The sequence below is a fragment of the Temnothorax curvispinosus genome, unplaced genomic scaffold, assembly GCF_003070985.1.
Source record: "Temnothorax curvispinosus isolate PA1 unplaced genomic scaffold, ASM307098v1 QBEX01005011.1, whole genome shotgun sequence".
Taxonomy (NCBI): domain Eukaryota; kingdom Metazoa; phylum Arthropoda; class Insecta; order Hymenoptera; family Formicidae; genus Temnothorax; species Temnothorax curvispinosus.
This window is the reverse complement of record NW_020214791.1, coordinates 80,118-99,109: the sequence shown is the minus strand read 5'-3', so window position 1 is coordinate 99,109 and position 18,992 is coordinate 80,118. Positions and strand designations below refer to the sequence as shown.

The 18,992-nt window shown below is 41.1% G+C and overlaps 2 protein-coding genes across 2 annotated transcripts in view; one reads left to right on the top strand and one right to left on the bottom strand.

Moving 5' to 3' along the window:
- Nucleotides 1–333: 333 nt before the first annotated feature.
- Nucleotides 334–4,003, top strand: LOC112454343 (myosin-8-like). Its single transcript, XM_025015669.1, has 12 exons — nucleotides 334–453; nucleotides 524–637; nucleotides 722–857; nucleotides 950–1,101; nucleotides 1,182–1,343; nucleotides 1,498–1,852; nucleotides 2,008–2,109; nucleotides 2,258–2,559; nucleotides 2,716–2,820; nucleotides 2,894–3,159; nucleotides 3,227–3,472; nucleotides 3,748–4,003. The coding sequence occupies exons 1-12, from the start codon at nucleotides 334–336 to the stop codon at nucleotides 4,001–4,003; spliced, it is 2,316 nt and encodes a 771-aa protein (XP_024871437.1).
- Nucleotides 4,004–4,397: 394 nt separating this feature from the next.
- The window catches only part of LOC112454381 (transcription initiation factor TFIID subunit 1), a 75,280-nt gene continuing 60,685 nt past the window's right edge, over nucleotides 4,398–18,992 (bottom strand). The window contains exons 5-8 of the mRNA XM_025015739.1: nucleotides 17,175–18,783; nucleotides 8,237–8,435; nucleotides 7,836–7,955; nucleotides 4,398–7,710 (exon numbers count right to left, since the gene is read on the bottom strand). Of these exons, the coding sequence (XP_024871507.1) occupies nucleotides 7,521–7,710; nucleotides 7,836–7,955; nucleotides 8,237–8,435; nucleotides 17,175–18,783 (2,118 nt within the window). The 3' untranslated portion in view covers nucleotides 4,398–7,520. The remainder of the gene's footprint in view (nucleotides 7,711–7,835; nucleotides 7,956–8,236; nucleotides 8,436–17,174; nucleotides 18,784–18,992) is intronic.

The following is an 18,992-nucleotide window of genomic DNA, read 5'->3' as shown; positions in this document are numbered from 1 at the left end:
TTATTTTATTTGCATAAAAGTAAGTAAAAAAATAATAAAGAGATTCTTTGAAACTTTTAATGAATAAAAAGAACTACTGATACAAATATCTTCCATAGGGGCACGCTACTTGTCGACCATATTTGTGGCGCCAACTGTGGAGATATAGACACAACTTCACCTCCCTTAATCTACCGGATAAGGGATGAATATAGGAACGGAAGGCAATTAATTTTCAAAATTGACAGTTCAGTCAATATCTTTCACAATAACCGCACTTGTGTTTAATGAACAAGAAGTTAAATGTAATTATGATTCTCATGTAATTTCTGAAAAAAATTAATATTATACAAAATGGCTGCGAGAACTGCCCAAATGCCGGAAGCACCAACAGCAGCTAACAACAGCATCGATGTTGTTAGCCTGCAAATTTCTCTTCCTCAAATGCTCGATCTTGCTCTTGGAGCACCGGAGGTAAAACAATAGCAATTATCCATCATTTACATTATATAGATAAAGCAATTAATAAAGTTATTGATTTCAGGTTGGCGCGGTTAATTTTAATATTCTTCATAGTTTCCTCCATATCTTGTTGCATCAAATAAATTTGCAGGCTACCAAAGTTGAATTCCGTGGTGAAAACGCGGATCGCATTAAAGTAAGAAAAATAATATTTCGAGTAATTGGAAAAAAAAGGAAAGTGGCAATTCTTTTTCTTATATTCACGTGAGAGCTATTGCAGAGGATGGTAACATCCTTGAAGCCGAGCCCTGCTCGGGCTTCACCTCAGCTTCACGAGTATGATATTACCGATGCTACCGGCGAAGTACAACGAATTCGAAGAGACGATGGCGCAGATGCCGATGTACTTACAGACGGTATAAACTCGTGATTTTTGTTGTTTATTTTCAGTTATATTTAATTAATTATAAATTATGCTATATAACAAAATAGATTTAACTTGATTCAGATATTCAACCGCCTGCAGAGGAAATTTTGAAAGTGACGAATGATGTGAGGCCACAAATAGATCTTGAGAAAGTCCCCGAAGCTCCGACGGTCGTAACTGTCGTAAATGGCTCTCCTCCTACAGCATTGGCGTTCGAAGAGCTTAAACAATCTGTGCGTAGGACAAATTATTTTTAGAATTAACATTATGTACGATGACAATGTAATTTATTCAGTAATACTTTAATGAACAGGTAAAACAGCTGCAGCAACGGTATCAAGCTTTGGAGGACTTGTCTACGTCTCCAGAAGTAGTCGAAAGTTTAAAGGAAAAAATCACAGATCCCGCCGCGGATGTGTGGCAATTTATTAACATTAATAAGAGATTGGAAGCTAACGAACAAGGTATCGATAAGGTATACTGCTTACTAATCTCGTAAACTTTTCGCGGGTGATATTTACACTTCGCACCGCTAATAGTTTAATAAAAAAATATAATGAAAGTTAAGAATTCTTAAAACGTTAAAATATTAAACTTAATTTTATTAACTTATTAAATTATTGGTACAGCTCACGGCAATGATACAAGATGTAATCAAAGGCGATACTGTCATAGCAGACACATCTTTGATTAACGCGAGATTGGATGAACTCGAAGATAAAGTCTCCAAAATGGAGCAATGGCTTATCAATCTGCAAACAATTACTGACATGTTAACCGAAGGTATACCCGTGCCAACTACTGGTATTGATGTAGCAGCAGTAGAAGAAAAAGAAGAAATAGAAGCAGCAGAAAAAATCATAACAACCAACGATGTGATAGTACCACACCGTGAAAAAGAAGAAAATGAAGTCTCTAAAGTAGCAGTTGATAAAATACGCAAAACAGCACCTGAAAAGCTCGCTCCTCTAGTACCACCTCTGAGTAACAAGCTTAATGATTTAATTAATATAAAAATTAGTCCAATGTTGAAGACGTTGTTACTTGAGACGTTTATAAATATGTAATGTAGTTGCTATCTTAATTTGAAAATATATTGAAAATTACTAATATAAATATATATTTAAAAATATATTTAGGTGGTGCTGTTATAGCAAAAATACGTCAAGATGTTACTACATTAAAAACGGATGTAGCTCGTATACAACAAGACTTGCAAGATCTTAACAAAAGAGTTGCACGTACGTTGAGAATTTTTATATTCATCTTTATTATATTTTATTATGCACATATTATCTTTGAACATAGAGAGAGAAATACCAACAACGACTGTCGATGTGCCATTGATAGAAGAAAAACCTGTTGTTAGAGAACCGATTAAAGAAGAAGAAAAAATAGTCGAAGTGAGTGATGTCGTAAACTTGGAACAATGCCTGGAAGCTATAAAAAGTGTAGAAACAACACATGACAAAGCTTTGATTGATGTTACTCAACGCGTAGTTGTATTGGAGACGGAAGTTGGAAATTTGTTAGAAAAAGTGGATAGTATGCAAGAAGTCGAGAAGACAGATGAAGTCAGCATTAACAAACTTGTTGCAAAAGTGCAAGAAATTGAAACGGATATGGAGAAAATCGGACAAGCGATGGACAGATTGCTCGATGACAAGGAAAAACAAGAAACGCACATTAGCGTACGAGCTTTAAATAATAAAATAAGACTAATTAGCATTGTTAATCTTTTAAATAGTATTTAAGTCTAGATTATGTAAGAGCAGCTACTTCGTGTTTAATATAATATAATTTATTTGAATTATCGTATTTATCGTAATTGATAATAACACTGACAGACACTACTGGAACAAATAGAACTTTTAAAAACTGTCAAAGCAAACAAAGAGGATCTTGAAGATGCTTTGGCCGACAAAGCCGATGCTCAAACTGTGAACAGAAAGGTATAAAGCATTACCAAATTCGCTGACACACTCATTATTGATGCAGATTAAAGTACTATCAAAATTACTGTAGGTATCACATGATCAATTTGATGCTGCCTGCGATGATCTCGCTCGTGGTCTCGAGGAAGCAATCGACAAATTGACGAAGCAAGAATCGATTTGGCAACAAGCGCTTGATGAAGTGCAGAATGAAATCGCCGCGAAGATGGATAAAGTCGAGATGATGCCACTGAAGGATTTCGTGAACAATAAATTAAAATCGCTTCAAGAAAAGTTAAAGTTTATGATTGAAGCGAGACGGGAGATCGAGGCTGCAGGAACGAAAAAGCTGCTTAGGTAAACATTTCAGGCTCGCAAATAAGACTTCAACACGAGACTGTCGATTTCCATCTCTTTCATTTAGAGACGTTCAATGTATATCGTGCGACAAGGATGTTGTAATGAAGACAGACGAGCTCAGTAGATTTCGCGCTGAACCGTTACCATGCACTACCAGCATGAAACCTTATCTAACGTACGAGTTGGACAAAGTCAGAAAACAACAGAGAAAATTGCCTCACAGCAGAAATATGATCCAATTTGAAGCAGTAATGCAAGAGGAGATCAAAAAGATGAAAGCGAAGGAAGAGATGCTCGCGAGGACTCCTAGGTAACCGATATTGTTTCGTCCGACCATAGAATCTCGAGAAAATATTACATCTCGAAGAATAAATATGTTATAAGCTGATATTGATAAATATTAATAATAATATTTAATATTTAAATGTCAATATTTGAAATAATATTGAAATATGTTCTTTTTAAAGCAAAAAATTCTCTTGCTTTTTCTCAATATTACAACTGTGAACTTAATAGCCACCAGAGTTTTTAAATAGCTTAATGATAAACGTTATTTCCTTAAGTTTAATAAGTTTGATGCACTAGAGATCATCTCTGCAATCGTTACTGCGGCGGGAGTCATACGATTACGACTCCTCAGCAAAGGGTCATGCGAACGGGACATTTCCTTACTCAATGGGGACCGGAAGCGATACAATTAACGGACGGGGTGGTAAGGGGGAAAGACGGTAAAATGTATCGCAGTCGGCGCATGCCGGGTAAGGACGTCTGCGGGCTAGATTGTTGGGAAAGCCAGATTAGCGAGGAAACTGGACCCTCGGTGAATATCAAGATGATTTAGCTGTCATAAGTAATTCACATACTCATTTCGCGAAATTTACCATTCCACTTTCACAATTCTCTCAGGAATGTGCTTCGACTGCGCCTCGTAAATCTCTGACATCCCGACGAAATAGCGCTGGAAACCGTGAGTGAATAATACAACACTTTGCATTCAGCGAGTTTACCGTATTTGACAGAAGTTACCATATGTATAATTAAATATCTTTATGTAATTATTATAATTGTTATTGTTGTTACGCGATCTGCGTACCTCTTTCGTATTCTCTTATCGCGAATTACAGAAAAGCGAAACTCAAGGAAACAATCAAAAGAACCGAAAGTATCGGAACCGGAAGAGAAATTGGTATATTACATGTGTTAATGAAACTTAAATAACGTTTAAGATATTAAAATCTAAGCTCTTTATGCAATTTTATTTAAATAAATTACAATGTTTGATTCGGCACAGACAGAAACGCACCAAGTGACATCTCTACAAGAAAATGGTGACCGTCCGCCACTTGTTCCAGCTGGACTTCAGAGTGAGATTACCTCACACAAAACTGACGAAGAGATAGAAATAGAATAAATTAAATAATTTGAAAATATACATAGCACAGAGAAAATTTATATAACTGATATAATTCAATTGATATCAATGCTTTTATAGTTTTTTTCGAAACGATACGCATTGTACAATCTTATAAAAATTTTTACACAAAATTTTCTATTCTCATGTAAAAGACTTTCTTGGGTTATCTAAAATTGAAAAGATGGTAAAACTGCGACTGTCGTGACTAAACTGGAGTTATTAACTATTTTATTATTAAGAGAAATTTCCAGAGTACACAAGATTATCTAGTGAAGTCGATTTGGAACATCGGTGGTTTGCTTACTAAAACAAAAATATTGGATCGCACTTCACGTTTACGGCCGTACAAGACCGCGTCAGAATATTGCACATCGCCGTCCGAGACATCCCTTTTTACGTAAAGGGCGTGCATAGCGCTTAAGATATTTATTGGACTCACCCCGCTTTCGCTAGACCTTAATTTATGTATATCCTACAAACGAGAACTATGCGCGCTAGTATAATCATTTATAATAATATATATTTATGTATATATTACGTAATCTAAATCCTACTTCATACAAATTTCAAGGTACAGGAAGTATCTACAAGTTAGTCTACCATATAATTTACGGTACTGCCTTTCGACAAATAATATTACTCTACGTGTACGAAGTCTAGAATTACTATAGGTATACAGCTCTATGATCTCGCAATTAAATTAATGGCGCACAGAAACTTCATCCTTATCATCATACTCAACGATACAATGCAATAAATATAATAGGAGAAATAAATATATATATAGATTATAGTTTCAATGATCGGGCTATAGAGACAATATAATGTCTTAAACATTAACATATATGGATATGCATTATCGATTACAGTTAATAATACTGGCAGCTTACAGTACGACGCATGAATTACACTCAACCTAATTAGACGCGAAAGTAGAGAGTGCCTCGTTCATAATTCAAGTATTCCTGCGAGTGCAAAATTTAAATATTTTTAATTAGAAAACTAATGATTTGCTTTTTCGTGTATACCGATTAAACGCTTAAACGATCAAACGAGGCTTTCGGCTATGACAATTTTTACAACACGGTGCTGGCACTCGCTACTTCTCGCCGTAGATTCCCTATGTCACTACTTTAATAGCAAACTGTTTTTTGCTTGCTCGGCCAACAAAAATTCGCTCACAACCTCTGCGAATCGAATTTCTAACTCGAAAAATTATTGTAACACCACGGACGTCTCGTCATCGCGTCTGAGCGACGCGTCGTTGCTGATTCTACGTAATAATAATAGCAAGTTTAATTTATTTTATTATCATTATCGCGTGCAATCGCGCGAGAACGCCGACGCGCACGCGGACAAGGGGAATTAAGTAACAGATCACAGGTGAAACTAGGCTATCTCTGTAACAAATTAATATCACATGAAAAAATATGTATCGGTTGCATCCTATCGCAAAAATTTCCTCCGCGAGTGACTCCGTCTAGTTTCTCAGACGGATGACTCGGATAACGAGCCACCGATGATTCAGGCTGTCGATCACTATCGTTTTTTTTCCACTTTTCTCGCGTTTCCGACCGTTTCCTGTCGGTCGCGTCGTTTTGCGAAAACATTCATTATTATTTTTTTCGACTCGCAATTTTTATTATTTCACGAAGTTACGCGGAACCTTCGCCTCACCCAATATTCGAGCCAACTGACTGTCGTACGCTCGCTTATCGTTCTAAGCCTATTTAATCACTTATCAACGACGAGACGGATAACTAAACCCTGACTAAATGATTACGATTAGAAGTAAAGTTTGGCATTTTACTCGCGCTCGCTGCGCGTATCCGGCCTACTAGTTCTGCTCTATCCCTCGACTGGATATTAGGATTAGTTTTACTTTGGCTTTCAGCTCACGCCACGTCGGGCTGCTTCCACGCGGCACTCTGTGTGAATTTAAATACGCGCACCTTTCCTTCTTACTTAAATTATACCATTTCGTAAAACAGCGTTTCTGATCCCATTTAAAGATTTCTTTCGTAGAATTCGCATATAAATCGCGGATTCAAGGAACAACCAGGAAAAACATCCTCGAGAACGTTCTCGCGTATCCTACTAGAATCGTCAATTCCGAATTCATTATTCTTTGAGAGTTATTGATGGTCATCACTGCATCGAATTCATATCCGTTTCAAGTAATTTCGTTCCCCTGACTCTCACTACTGTAATTTCTGGTACCGCTTCTATATCGTGCCGCGATGTATGCGTTTGCCTATGAGGTAGGTTTGCGCGATGTTTTGAGGAAGACGAAGCATTTAGACACCGATCTTTACGCTTTCGAGTCCGAGAGGAAAAGAAAGAGGGATGGGATAAGCACTCGCCGTCCCTACCGATTTCTAATTTTATTGTGTAATAAAAACTTGGACTCGGCTATAAGACATGCGAAAATAAAGTGTTGTCAAAAAGACGACGTTCATGAGCAGGTATCCCCACTTGGAGCGACCTGAGATTCTTCACACATAGCTTAAAAACTGGCCTCTCGCAAGGAATTGCACAGACCCGGACGTTTTCATCTAATCGATCGCACTGTGTATCGTTGAGCAGCTTCGCTCAGTCACCGTTTATATTTTTGTACTGTACTCGTACTCCCCCTAATATTTCACGGCGAAGCGGTATTTCCCCGTCAATGCCATTATTGTCCATTATCTCTGGCGCTCTTCGTGCGGAACGGTTCATCCAACCAGAATGCGAATTGATACGGAGAATCCTCGCGGAAGTCAACCGCGTCTCACGAACGTTCGGAAGACTTCCTCGTTCGAGAATAATACTTTCTACATCTCGTTCGCGGGTATCAAACTTATCGTTCATTGCAATCGCGCGCGCTTCGGCATTCGTCGGGGGAAAAGAAAACGGATTATCAAAAGAGCTATTCAGCGCCTTAAATGGCGCTACGATAGATGCGCTACAAAAGCTGAACTATGACCGGATGCAGGAGACACATGTGCTCGGCACCGCGTATCGGAAGACGATTCACGCTGAAATGACGGACCATTTCCGGTATGTTCTCGAACGGTTTGCTAAACTGCCCCAGAATGTAAGCATTCAGCTCTTCGTTCTTCTGGATGCGCATATGCATGAAGCCGCGGGCGCTCCTGAAACAATTACATCGACACAGTTAGATGACTCACACTCGAGAGAATCCATAATATGTTCGATGAATATTAGGTCAATCGCAAATTATCGAATGCGTGAAAATGTTCATTTATGTGCCACTTACTTTAGGGATAGAGAATAATCTTGTTTGGTCGACTCGCTGTTCCTCACCAGATAACTTCCTTCTTGGTGAACTCGCAGAAGACCCTCCGCCTCGATGCGTGTGATAGAGCCGTGATACCATCTAAATAAAAAATTTCTCTTCAAATATCGTGCCTTTTAATCCGCAAAATTCTAGCAAACGAAAACATTCCGCGGAATGTATTTTCCGAAAATTTAAAGATGAACAAGTATGAGCGCGTAAATGGGAATAAAAACGCATAATTTTGAAAATGTTAACGAGCTCATTAGCGATATTCGAGTCATGTAAAACCTGTACATTAGCGGTAACGCTACGGCCTCGAAAACTCGCGCAAATATAGAGTTATTTTGAAGTAGCACAATAAAAGGCGACAAAACACTTACCCTTGTCTCTCCAACGGAAGCTCCACGTCAACCAGATCGGCCGATATTCGTGCGGTGCTGATTTCCAGCGGTAAGCCGAGGCTCAGGCCACCGGGTTTCTTCGGCACCAATTGACCACTCAGATTCCCACTGCTCGTTCCCGCCGTGTTACTACCGGCATCCAGATTTAGAGTCATCTTCGGGCGCGCCAGACCGCCGCCTAGAAATGAGTCACCCGACAGTTAGACGCATCGTGGAACTCCCGCCAGTAAACACCGATGATATACCGACTATACGGAGTTGTCTCGGCGATCTATCGTCGCAGGCTTTACGATCCCTTAATAATTGCTACAAATCAGAACTTGGATACGTCGAAATCTATCCCAATAACGAGCGGATTAAGCTGCGTCATCCATGAAAAATTGTTACGGGCTTATTGATATTATTTCGTCACTGTCTTCAGTGATAAATTAATATTGATAATCCGGTAACAATTTTTTTGTGGATGACACCCTTTGCTATGATTTAGATTAGATTAGGATGTAATAAACTGATATTTAGCATCAAATAATTATTTATCATAAATAACGATAAACGACAATAACCCTTAATATATTATAAAAATAACTGACAAAGTGTTGTGTAATAATAATATTAAATAATATTAAAATTAAGCGAAACAGTAGCATGATTTGCGTATTTGTATATGATTTGACAAACGTAAGACATAAAATTGCTTTCTAAAAAATCTTTCATGAAAGTGACAGGGCACTCTACCACGAAGCGTTTGTTCGTGCCCAATTTTTTAGTTGCATGATTTTTTGCTTTGATAATATCAGGGTTGAGGGTTCGTCGTGGACGATAATGATCGACGAAGGACACTCCGTATCAAGGAAACGCCCCTGAATATAGTAGGACGCTAATTTCATTTGTTGGCGCAATCTCTTAGCGGTTGACTTCTCGGACGCGGTACATGACGCAGGTAAAACAAAATTGCTCTGACAGGTGTAACGTCGAGTTAGCCTCTTTTGCGGCTTAATGTGCCCGAAGGGCAGGGCACGCCAAAGTGGTTTCGTCTACACGCAAACACATGCAGATATTTACGATGTCTCGGGAAAAGAAACAAATAGATTACCAGCGAAGTATCTGCAGTTACGGAATTATCAGGCGAAGAAATCATTATATAATTAATTTTAAAAGATTATACCTTCGCAAAAATTTAAATCTCAATGCAATAACATGTACCATAAAAAGCTGTTGTAAACAATAAGTAATTATATTTGACAAACTTTTCGCTGAGAAAAAGCCGTTTTTAAATTTGTGATATAATTTGTGGAAACGACCAGTTCTGGAACATCCTCTACACGCACATCAAATTACGGTGAGAGAAGGACCCGAAAGCCGGTGGGTATTTCTCACGCGCCATTTCTATTCAATTCCTCTTTGTGAAACACACGTTTCGGGAATGGTTAAACATTAACGGCGCCGAACGGCTAGCGTTACTCGACGAGATTGCGTGCGTCTGTATTATTAAATTCAATCTGGCGATCGGCCCGGCAGATTTATCCGCTTGATTTTCCTTTTCCTTTTCCCCGGGACACGAGACGGTGTAAACGGTTTTTCTCTGTCCCTGTCTTTGCTGGAATCTTGCTCCCGCGACCAAACTCGTCTTTTGTACAGCGCCCACCCCACGAGTAATTTCTCGTCCTGACACTCGTATCCTTATTCCCTGTCTCTTCCTCCTCAGACTGTTTTAATATCCGTCTCTGACGGAGATACGTCTCAATCAATTTCTTCGCGGGCTTTCCGACCGCCGCATGCTCCCGCGGGAAATGGGGGAAAGCCGTCGAGATATTCGGTACCGGATCGTACACAGGAACGTCAAGGATACGAGTAAACTCCTCCGCCTGTGATCATCATATACGAATTCGTAGCGCGTTTGCCTTAAGACCCCCCGAAGTTTCGTTGAATGATGTTTCGAAGTGCGGGAAGAAGGGAACGGTGATTGCGCGCGTCGTTAGAAAGTTAGAGAAGAGAAATAGCTGGGAAGGGCAAAAAATATTCCTTCGACGGGAGACACGCGAGAGGCGTCGCCGCAGACGCGTCTCCGGGGAAATTCCTGGTCACGAATGAGGCTCCGAGCAGGGACGGCGTATGCAGGCGGGAAATCTCGCAGCCGTTCGCTGTCGCGAGGGTACACACCGTATCGTCGGCGAACGGAAATTTTAATTCCCCGCAAAAATCAGGACGTATTGCGTATCGCCGGACGTCGGCAGCGGGACGCTCCTCGGAGTGACGCCGAGCCAAGAAGCCGAGCAACCCCCGCGCCCAGCGATTCGTATTTATTGCCGAGCGAAGGAGATCGAGGGTGGAACCCGCCGCAGAGATTTACGACGCTGGCGAATTTACGGCCTCAGGGAGCCGGCATGTCAAACGCGCTCGAGAAAGGAGTCAATGGCGATTCCATTGAGTGGCAAGACGCTATTAAATGGAAGATGACACCTTATGACGGCACAGTCATAAGGTCGCTGCTCGGCACGTAGGCAACTGTAAAGTCTGTCGTTTTACGAGGAAAAAGTTTGCGAACGGTAAACGCGTGGAAAGAAACATACGTATCGCTTGAAGCGAAATGTTTCGATAAATATTCAACGGAATTGCTGAACCGATCATATTTGTGTTACGGTTATCGTTTCATTCGACAGATATAAAAATATTCGCGTTGAAACTCTGGTTTCGAAAACTCTCACATACATAAAATAAAAATAAATGGAGAAGAAAGCCGCCAGTCACGATGAGTTTGCGATCTTGACGGCTCGCCACGAACGCGTCTTTAGGTTGTATGGCAATCGTTACGAGGTTCTACTCTCCCCCGAAGAAATTTTGCAATAGCGCCGAAATTCCCGAACAACAGATGCGAGATACCGTTATGCTGGATAGGCCTTCGAGATCTCTCCGCCAACAGATGTTGCAGTTACACGCCCTTGAGCTCTTCTATCCCTCCGTCGACGGGCCCTTATCGACGCGGTGGCAAACACTTCGAACCTGCTCAGAATAGTTGATACGTCCGCGATCCTCATGAAATATGAAGTACGATAGGCGCACGTCAGACGATTCCATCGTACGATTCGAATGGTATTCGTACAATTTGTACAAGGATCACCGATACCTCGGTCCACGCTACTGACTGTGGTCACATTTCTTATTTACGAAATAACTCACTCTGGGACTCTCTTTCATTTTTTATTTATTAATTCCAGAACACTCAAGTTGTTAATCAAACCTGCTAACAGTGGTCATACGTTTCTGATATCAGATTCTCGTTCATAAAGTATTTAATATTAATGTTAAAAAAAATTACATATGCATATTCCTAGTAAAAAGTTTGTAAATAAATAATGATCTATTTGCTTTAATTATTATATATTGCTAACATATATATATATATATAATATTTTACTTTAAATGAACAAAGTTTCGACCATTAAGAACGTAGTCTTGCGCATATCATAATGAAATGTCAACTCTTTGAAATAGGAAAATCAGAAATGATTAAGATCCTTAAGTCTGGTGGATAATGACGCACGGTTAGTTATTGGGAAGTCCTAGCTTTGACATCTGATCGCGTCTTTGCTCTCGTCTGCCGGCGGCGGCATATAACGACCCTAAAGATTTTACGGATGTTGCTGTCGTCATCTTAAAGAGAAACTGGTAATGAATAGTTATCGCGAAAAGAATAGATGAAATAGCATGAAAGATATGCGCTTTAATGTAAACTAAAGTAACAAATTAATTGCAGATACGAAAAATTAACGAATTCCTAAAACTGATAAGCAATGCAATTTTTTTTAATGGCAATAAAAATTATTTAAAACAATGTAAATGTAAGATTATAAGCAATGTAAATAAAATCTACATGCAAGTAGCTTAATTATTGCGGTTTTCGTGTGTTCTGTCGAGCGGAGTCATTAAAACGTGTTAATCCGAATTAGTGAAACTTGCCAGTAGAAAAGTCCGAATATGGTCAGCCGAATGGCGGTTCGCGCTGCGGTGGCATTTTGGATCGGTACCAAATGGATAACAGCAGACAGTCGCGACGCGTGACATCGGGCAAACTGTACGTGGTTAGATTCTTGAAGTTAAGGATAAAATTGTGTTTATCCGGAGCTAAGGCGATCATCATATATGAAGTTTAGTACATACTACATCACATTTGTAGAAAATCCACTCTCCGAATGGAGAATTTGGAAACAGAGCGCACGTAACACATGCAATTTGCAAGCTCTTCTAAAATTCACGAGCCATAAAAATTCGCGGAGGAAAAAGACGGTCGTTAAAAATCTGCATTTGCAGAAAACCATGAAAATTAGAGCTCGTCGGGCTACCACGTTTTAATTTTGCTTCGTTAACAAGCTTCGTACGTTGCTATAAGAATAACTAGTAATTATTAAATTTAATTTTGTACAAATATAATAATCCAAGCACGCAGTGTTCTTATTATTTAACGAACTATATACAAATTATAACTATGTAAAATTATATCACGTCGCTGCGCTTCCACAAGACACTGATTTGAATCTACTTGCGGAAGTCGCGGAAGATGACGACGCGACAGCTTTAAAATCAAGTTTCTAACCGTGATCATTCATGTGGTAGTTTGACCAACTACCAAATGGTTAGTAGACTGCGCGTGCGATGTTGACTAAACTGTACGTGGTTTGCGTGTATGAATAGCCACAAAATTGCGGATCTTTCCACATTGGGAATGGAGTAAACAGGGTAGTTCGTAACAAATTTTCGAGGCCACGCCGAACTATCGAAAACAGTCGTAAAATCACAGCGATATCTGACCCCCCCAACTCGCATATAGTACACTTATTGTTAGATAAGTATTCTCCATAACTTCTACGATTGGATCTAGCGCATTACGATGACCAAAGAAATGAAACGAAGGAAACGCGTTGAAGCTATATTTTTCGTTAAAATCAATTCTCTGAAAACATGCTTTCGAATATATATAACATGTTTTACTCTTAAAAGTAAATTAAATCAGTAAGGCACGATTTTTGTTTTAGATATTATCTCTTCTCCTTTTGTCTTCTGTCTTTTCTTTTATTCTTTTGGGCATTTATCCTTAAGCGATAAAAACAAGCTGTTTTTGTGTGAAACTCTGGGATCGCATTTGGTAGATGAGAATACAGATCGTCACGCTGGAAAAACAAAGACTCTGATGTAAGTTACACTTAACAACTTCAGTCGTAAACAACCGGAAGAAGTCTTATGTGTGTACGCTTCTTCTCTCGTTTGCCAAACCTTCCCCCGTATATCCAACGAAGCGAACCGAGCCAGATATCACCGCGTCAATGCAGTTTTTTGCCTCCCTCTACCCTCTTCTCTAGACCGTTAACGATCGCCACTAGCTACGGGTTCACGTGGTCGGCCATTAAATAGCCCTGTGCGCGAGACAGATGTGCTCGTCGAGATTGCGAGTATCAATTTTTTCGCTGTCGTAAACGACCTAAAGCGATAGTGCAAAAAAATCGAATGTATTTACAGCCCAAGTGCATGATGCATGAACAAGAAATACAACTACTTTACTTCTCGCTTTCGCGAGATCTACTCGATTTATTATATTTATTTCCGCGAATGCGATAACGCCGTCTATCAAAAGGGTCGTTTCAACGATGACGTTTAAAAGATATGATCAAAAAGGGGACAGTGCAAACTTGTCGCAAGTAGGGCGTAATATTTCCGATACTTTCAATACGCGCCTATCTTCCTAGTGACACGTACTCGTATACATTGACATCCGTGTATAAACGTGTGAACCCGTTGTATGGGAAGCATATGCAGAATAAAGCGGTAGCTTTAGGCTCTATCCTCCACTCCTGTCTCTATAACGTATTGTAGACCGGCACAAGCCGATGGCTTTTATCTGAAAGCACAATGCACTGTTTTCCTTCCAGAAGTTGGCTGTCCGTCAACGCCACTAAAATGTAAAAATAATGCGTCAAAAGAAAAATCAATCTACACTCATTTTCGACCGACGCATCATTCATCGTTTTCGAAAAAGTAAATAAAGACGCCTAGGACAGAATATTTGGGATAGTATTGTCGATATATATATTAACGAAAAGAAATAAATTTTTAATCTCTAATATATATAATTCAATAAGTATGATAAAAAGATGCATAAATAACTGCTAATCAAACAACCAATAATAATATAATTATGCCAATAACATTAATAATTATGATATTACTAATGAGTAGAAATGTGTCGGAAAAAATGTAGATTGTGATAACTGAATCGCCTCATCGGTCAAGATGGCTTATCGTGATCGACGACCTATTCGCGAACTGACAAACCAATAAGACGATCCGCTAGCCATGTGCGATATTCGAAGGCAAAGAAACCGATCGATCACATCCCGTAGAGCCACCCACTCCCGAAAAAGTAATTGTCGACAACAAAACGCATAAAAAAGCGTATATCTTTGGAGAAATCTGGTCCTGATTACGTGCTAACACATTCGACGTCTCGTTCCCTTATATCTCCCTTTTTTCCTGGTCCCTCTTCAAAAGCTAATTTACGAATCCGACATCCATCAACCGGGAAAAATATTACGGGTCTCGATTCCGCTCGCAGCCGACTGCCAAATCGAGACGCGGAATATTGCGCGCGGTGAGAGAACGCGTTTTGCATCAGTCACAAAATGACATATATTTTTAATTTTTTTAACAGAATTTGTTCTACATTTATAACAAACAAGTAACGTTTTAATTTGGATTTATTTGCGTGTATTCATAAAATTTTAAAAAGCCTCTCGGAGGCATATACGAGCGCGACATTACATAATCACGCGTTGCACAAGCGAGGTACACAATTTTTGCTGTTATTAAAACGCACTCGTAGCTCTGTGTGTGTGTGTGTCCGGAAACGTTAAAGCTTTTTTATGTCTCTCCTGCATTCAACGGCGAAGAGCAGCGCGTCACAGTAAAATGTTCGACCAGCCATAGTCGAAATAAATTATATGTAGTTTCGCGAGAACGCAATGCGACAACCGCACTTTTGTTATCTGACAAACGGAAAGGCCCGGCGCGACGAACGCGCTCGCGCGCACGTCGCATTCACGTATTTACCCGCACGTTGATTAAACTTCGTGCACTGCAGGCGACGGCTATTTATTCATATTTTCGACCGAGGTAGTTGCTCAAAGAGCGATTGCAACTGAGTGACATGACTGAGCTTTTATCGGCGGAATCGAGTGCGCCGTACGCTTCATTTTCGGTCTGCTTCATATCGCTTCATATCGCACTTTATTGACGAATGAATGTATACACTCGTGTCAAATGGACAACGAAGAAATTTAACTCTGTAAAAGATCCAATTAATTTGTTTTATTACGCTTGTTTAAAAGACGCAAAGGAATTTGCATTTCCTTAGAGAGAAAACTTTTTAATATATTAGTATCTTTACAATCGCATAACGATGTTAAAGAAATAATTCGTCCCGTAATCGTAATTTGTCCTCTGCTCGGCAAAAACCTACGAGTGATAATCGATTACGCTTTAAATCACCCAGGCAACGACGCTAAAGCGAGGTGCCGTGCTTCAGAGCCCCGGGGGCCGTAATTGATTAAATAAATCCGCGTCGGCGTATTTCACGGCGTGAGGAATCACTCGTCGCACGGTCATCGTCGCCACACCGCTCTTCGAGGCGAGAAAAAAGAACAGTTCCCAAGGACCCGTAAAACTTCCAGGCAAAACGGATTTACCGGGCATTTCGTGCCTTTATTGACATTCGACCGACGATAAAAATAGTTGGTCACTCTTTGTCCCCGTCGCCCACGTTCTCGCGCCTTCCTTCTCTCGCCTGCCTACCACTCCCGGTAGGTCTATACATCAGCGCACGTAAACCCACGCGCCTATCCCTCGTGTAACAGCATTTACCGTCGTCCCCCGCGGATCGGCATCACCGCAGGTTGCGGCTCCCTCGGCCGTAGGCGGTGCGCGCAGCGCGAGAGAGCCTCGTTCTCGTAGCTCTCGCATTAGAGCTTTCGCAATTTGGGAACTCGGAGGGTAGACGACGCGCGTTCAAAGTCCCATCAGGTCGGACGATACAGCTTCGGGGGATAATAGGAGAGGGTGCCCGATGCGACGGCAACAGTGGCGGCGGCGGCTTAATCACCCGACTAATTCCGAGTGTTTCGCGATGCACTTGCATCGCACACGCATTGAGCTAGATTCACTCGCTGGTGATAAATTATTGATGTCCTATGATTCTGCTATTAATGTGATCTAAATTACAAATTGCCAGCTGCTACAATACCACTTGATAAATTGTAGTTGTCAAACATCGGTCCGTAATTGCTGCTCGTTCCTTAATTATAGCTATGGGTTATTATATAAATGCCGATATCTATCTATATCTACATAAATATTGGAGAAGCTTCGTATATATTGTAGCTCAATATATTATAGTATATGTATTCAATGTACTAAAGGATAGATATATGCGGCATTAATACATGGTTGACAAAGAGGCGAGTGTTTGTAGTGAATATCCAGCTGGTGGGAGCAACTAAGTGAAGCTTAACGATGTTAGCTGTTGTCTGGAAGGTTCATAACGATCAGCATCAAATTACCCTCTGCCCCTCTGCCCTGATGAGTACTTAGCTTACCTCGAGGTGCCGAAAGTATGGTTTTTATCGATTTAATGGCTAGACACTTGATTAAGAAAAAAGATGAATGGATTTCCTTGCTTCCCATTTACGTTAATTATCTTCATTGAAAATTAAATATGGAAAAAAATATTTAAAGATGAGTATAATCGTATTAACGGTGATTATACATTTTTAATTACGCTATATTTGTTTATTTATTACTAACATGTGGTGAAATTTTTATTTTTAATGCTACAACGCGAAATGTAAAGATATGTAAAGCAACGATAACTTACCAAACAAAGAAGGTGGCTCTACGTCGCGTACCGAGAGACTCGACGACGCTTGAGACGCGCTGGATTCGATATTCTGAGTACATCTAAGACGCTTCCTGAGCTTCGGCATGTCGAAGGGTAAATCTCTTAGGTCCACACTGGTCGCGCTTCCGGATGTAGTGGCATCCTGTTGCATCAGCAGCCGCCTTCTTCGCAGCTTTGGCATATCGAAGGGCAGATCCGAGAGTTCCGGCTCGTTGTCGACGAAATTAATATTATCAAGCTGCGGCTTCAACAGGTGAAACCCGAAAGGCTTGCATTTGATACCAGCGCGGGACTCGATGGATATACCGCTATCCGATCCCTGGATCTCCGCGTCGCCCGACGACGACGATTGCAGCGCAAGATTAATAAGATTCTTGTTCTGCGGCGTTCGCCGCTTCTTAAAAGACGTGTCCATGGGCGAGGTGACTGTATTCGTATTGGTGTTGTTGCCTGCGGTGATGTTATTCTCTGCGGTGACGTTCTCCTCGGGCGAGGCCTTCTGCGAGTTGTTGTTACGATTGTTGTCGGAGGTCTCCGAGGCCGGCTCCTGCGACGATTTGTCGGAGATCGGTGAGAGGATATGCAATTTAGTAGCGTGGTGATTTAGAAAGCCAGGCAAAGACTGTTGATGATGATGATGATGGTAGCAATTGGTGCCGCCGCTGTCGGAACTGTGGGAGCTCAACGATCTGGTGCTGTGCCGACTGTCGGAACTGCTGGTCGACCGGTTGCCCTCGCTGGTGCTACTCCTGATGGATTCCATGCTGCCACCGCTGCTGCTAGTTGCCATGCTCTCCGTGCTGGAATAACCGGCGCGACGTCTCGAAGTACGTAGCTTGAATTCCAAGAGACCGGCGTCTCTTCGCGGTCGCGCGAGATCGCCCTCCGCTTCGTGGGGCCTGCCTTTGAACTCCATTATCGGCCTGCTCTCGCGGATCAGACTGCGCGGTCGTTGCCTCTCCTCCCGGGGCCTGTCCTTGAACTCCAATATGAGCTCCTTGTCGAATCGACGACCCTGCGAAGAATCGATGTTCTCCTGGACGAAGGTCTTCGGTCGGCTCTTGATTTCCAGAATGCTACCCTCGCTACTCTGCGGCGAGTCCTTAGCGCGCAACAACGATTTCACCGGTAATCTCATGTCTTTCAAGCGGGGATGATCCTGCTGCGAAGGTAAATTCGGCGCGCTGCGAATATTCAACAGCAAGTGGTCTCGGTTTCCATGAAATTTCGCGGGTAGAGGTGCAGTCGACGGCGGTGACGGCGTGTAATCACGTGCTGGTAGTCTCGGCGATCCGGTTTTCTCATCGCTCGAATTGATCTGGAGGGACTCGATATCTTGGGACAGAGTAGATATATTGTCTGACTGTTGTTGCGATGGTTGTTGTTGCTGTTGCTGCTGTTGCTGCTGCTGCTGCTGCTGCAAGCGGCTCGGAATCGGTTTTGGGCGGAGAAGTACGACTTTGCGTCGATGGTCCTTGCTCGATTGCGACTGGCCGGTGTAAGGTAGCGATTGTTGATGTTGCTGCTTTGACGTGTCCGTTGACGAACTCGTTCTACTCACTGGCACAGTACCGCTACTCCGTATCTGTATTTTATTTTATTTTATCCAAAACTTGCTTTTTACAAATGGAATAATAACGGCATTTATATAGTTCACTTGTATGCTGAATAAAGTGCAGTTTAACGAAACTTAAAGAAAAAGATAGAAATTAATTGGCATTAAATAGAAAAGAAGCAAGAACAAGACAGTTTGCAAAGAAAAATTTCACGACCGCGCATTTAACTCAATATCGA

Bases quoted from the DNA above. Each gene is read 5' to 3' on its own strand.
- LOC112454343 (XM_025015669.1), top strand. From the start codon at position 334: ATGGCTGCGAGAACTGCCCAAATGCCGGAAGCACCAACAGCAGCTAAC. The intron at 2,560-2,715 runs GTACGAGCTTTA...TAACACTGACAG, and splicing joins AACAAGAAACGCACATTAGC to ACACTACTGGAACAAATAGA. The intron at 3,160-3,226 runs GTAAACATTTCA...TCTTTCATTTAG, and splicing joins GGAACGAAAAAGCTGCTTAG to AGACGTTCAATGTATATCGT.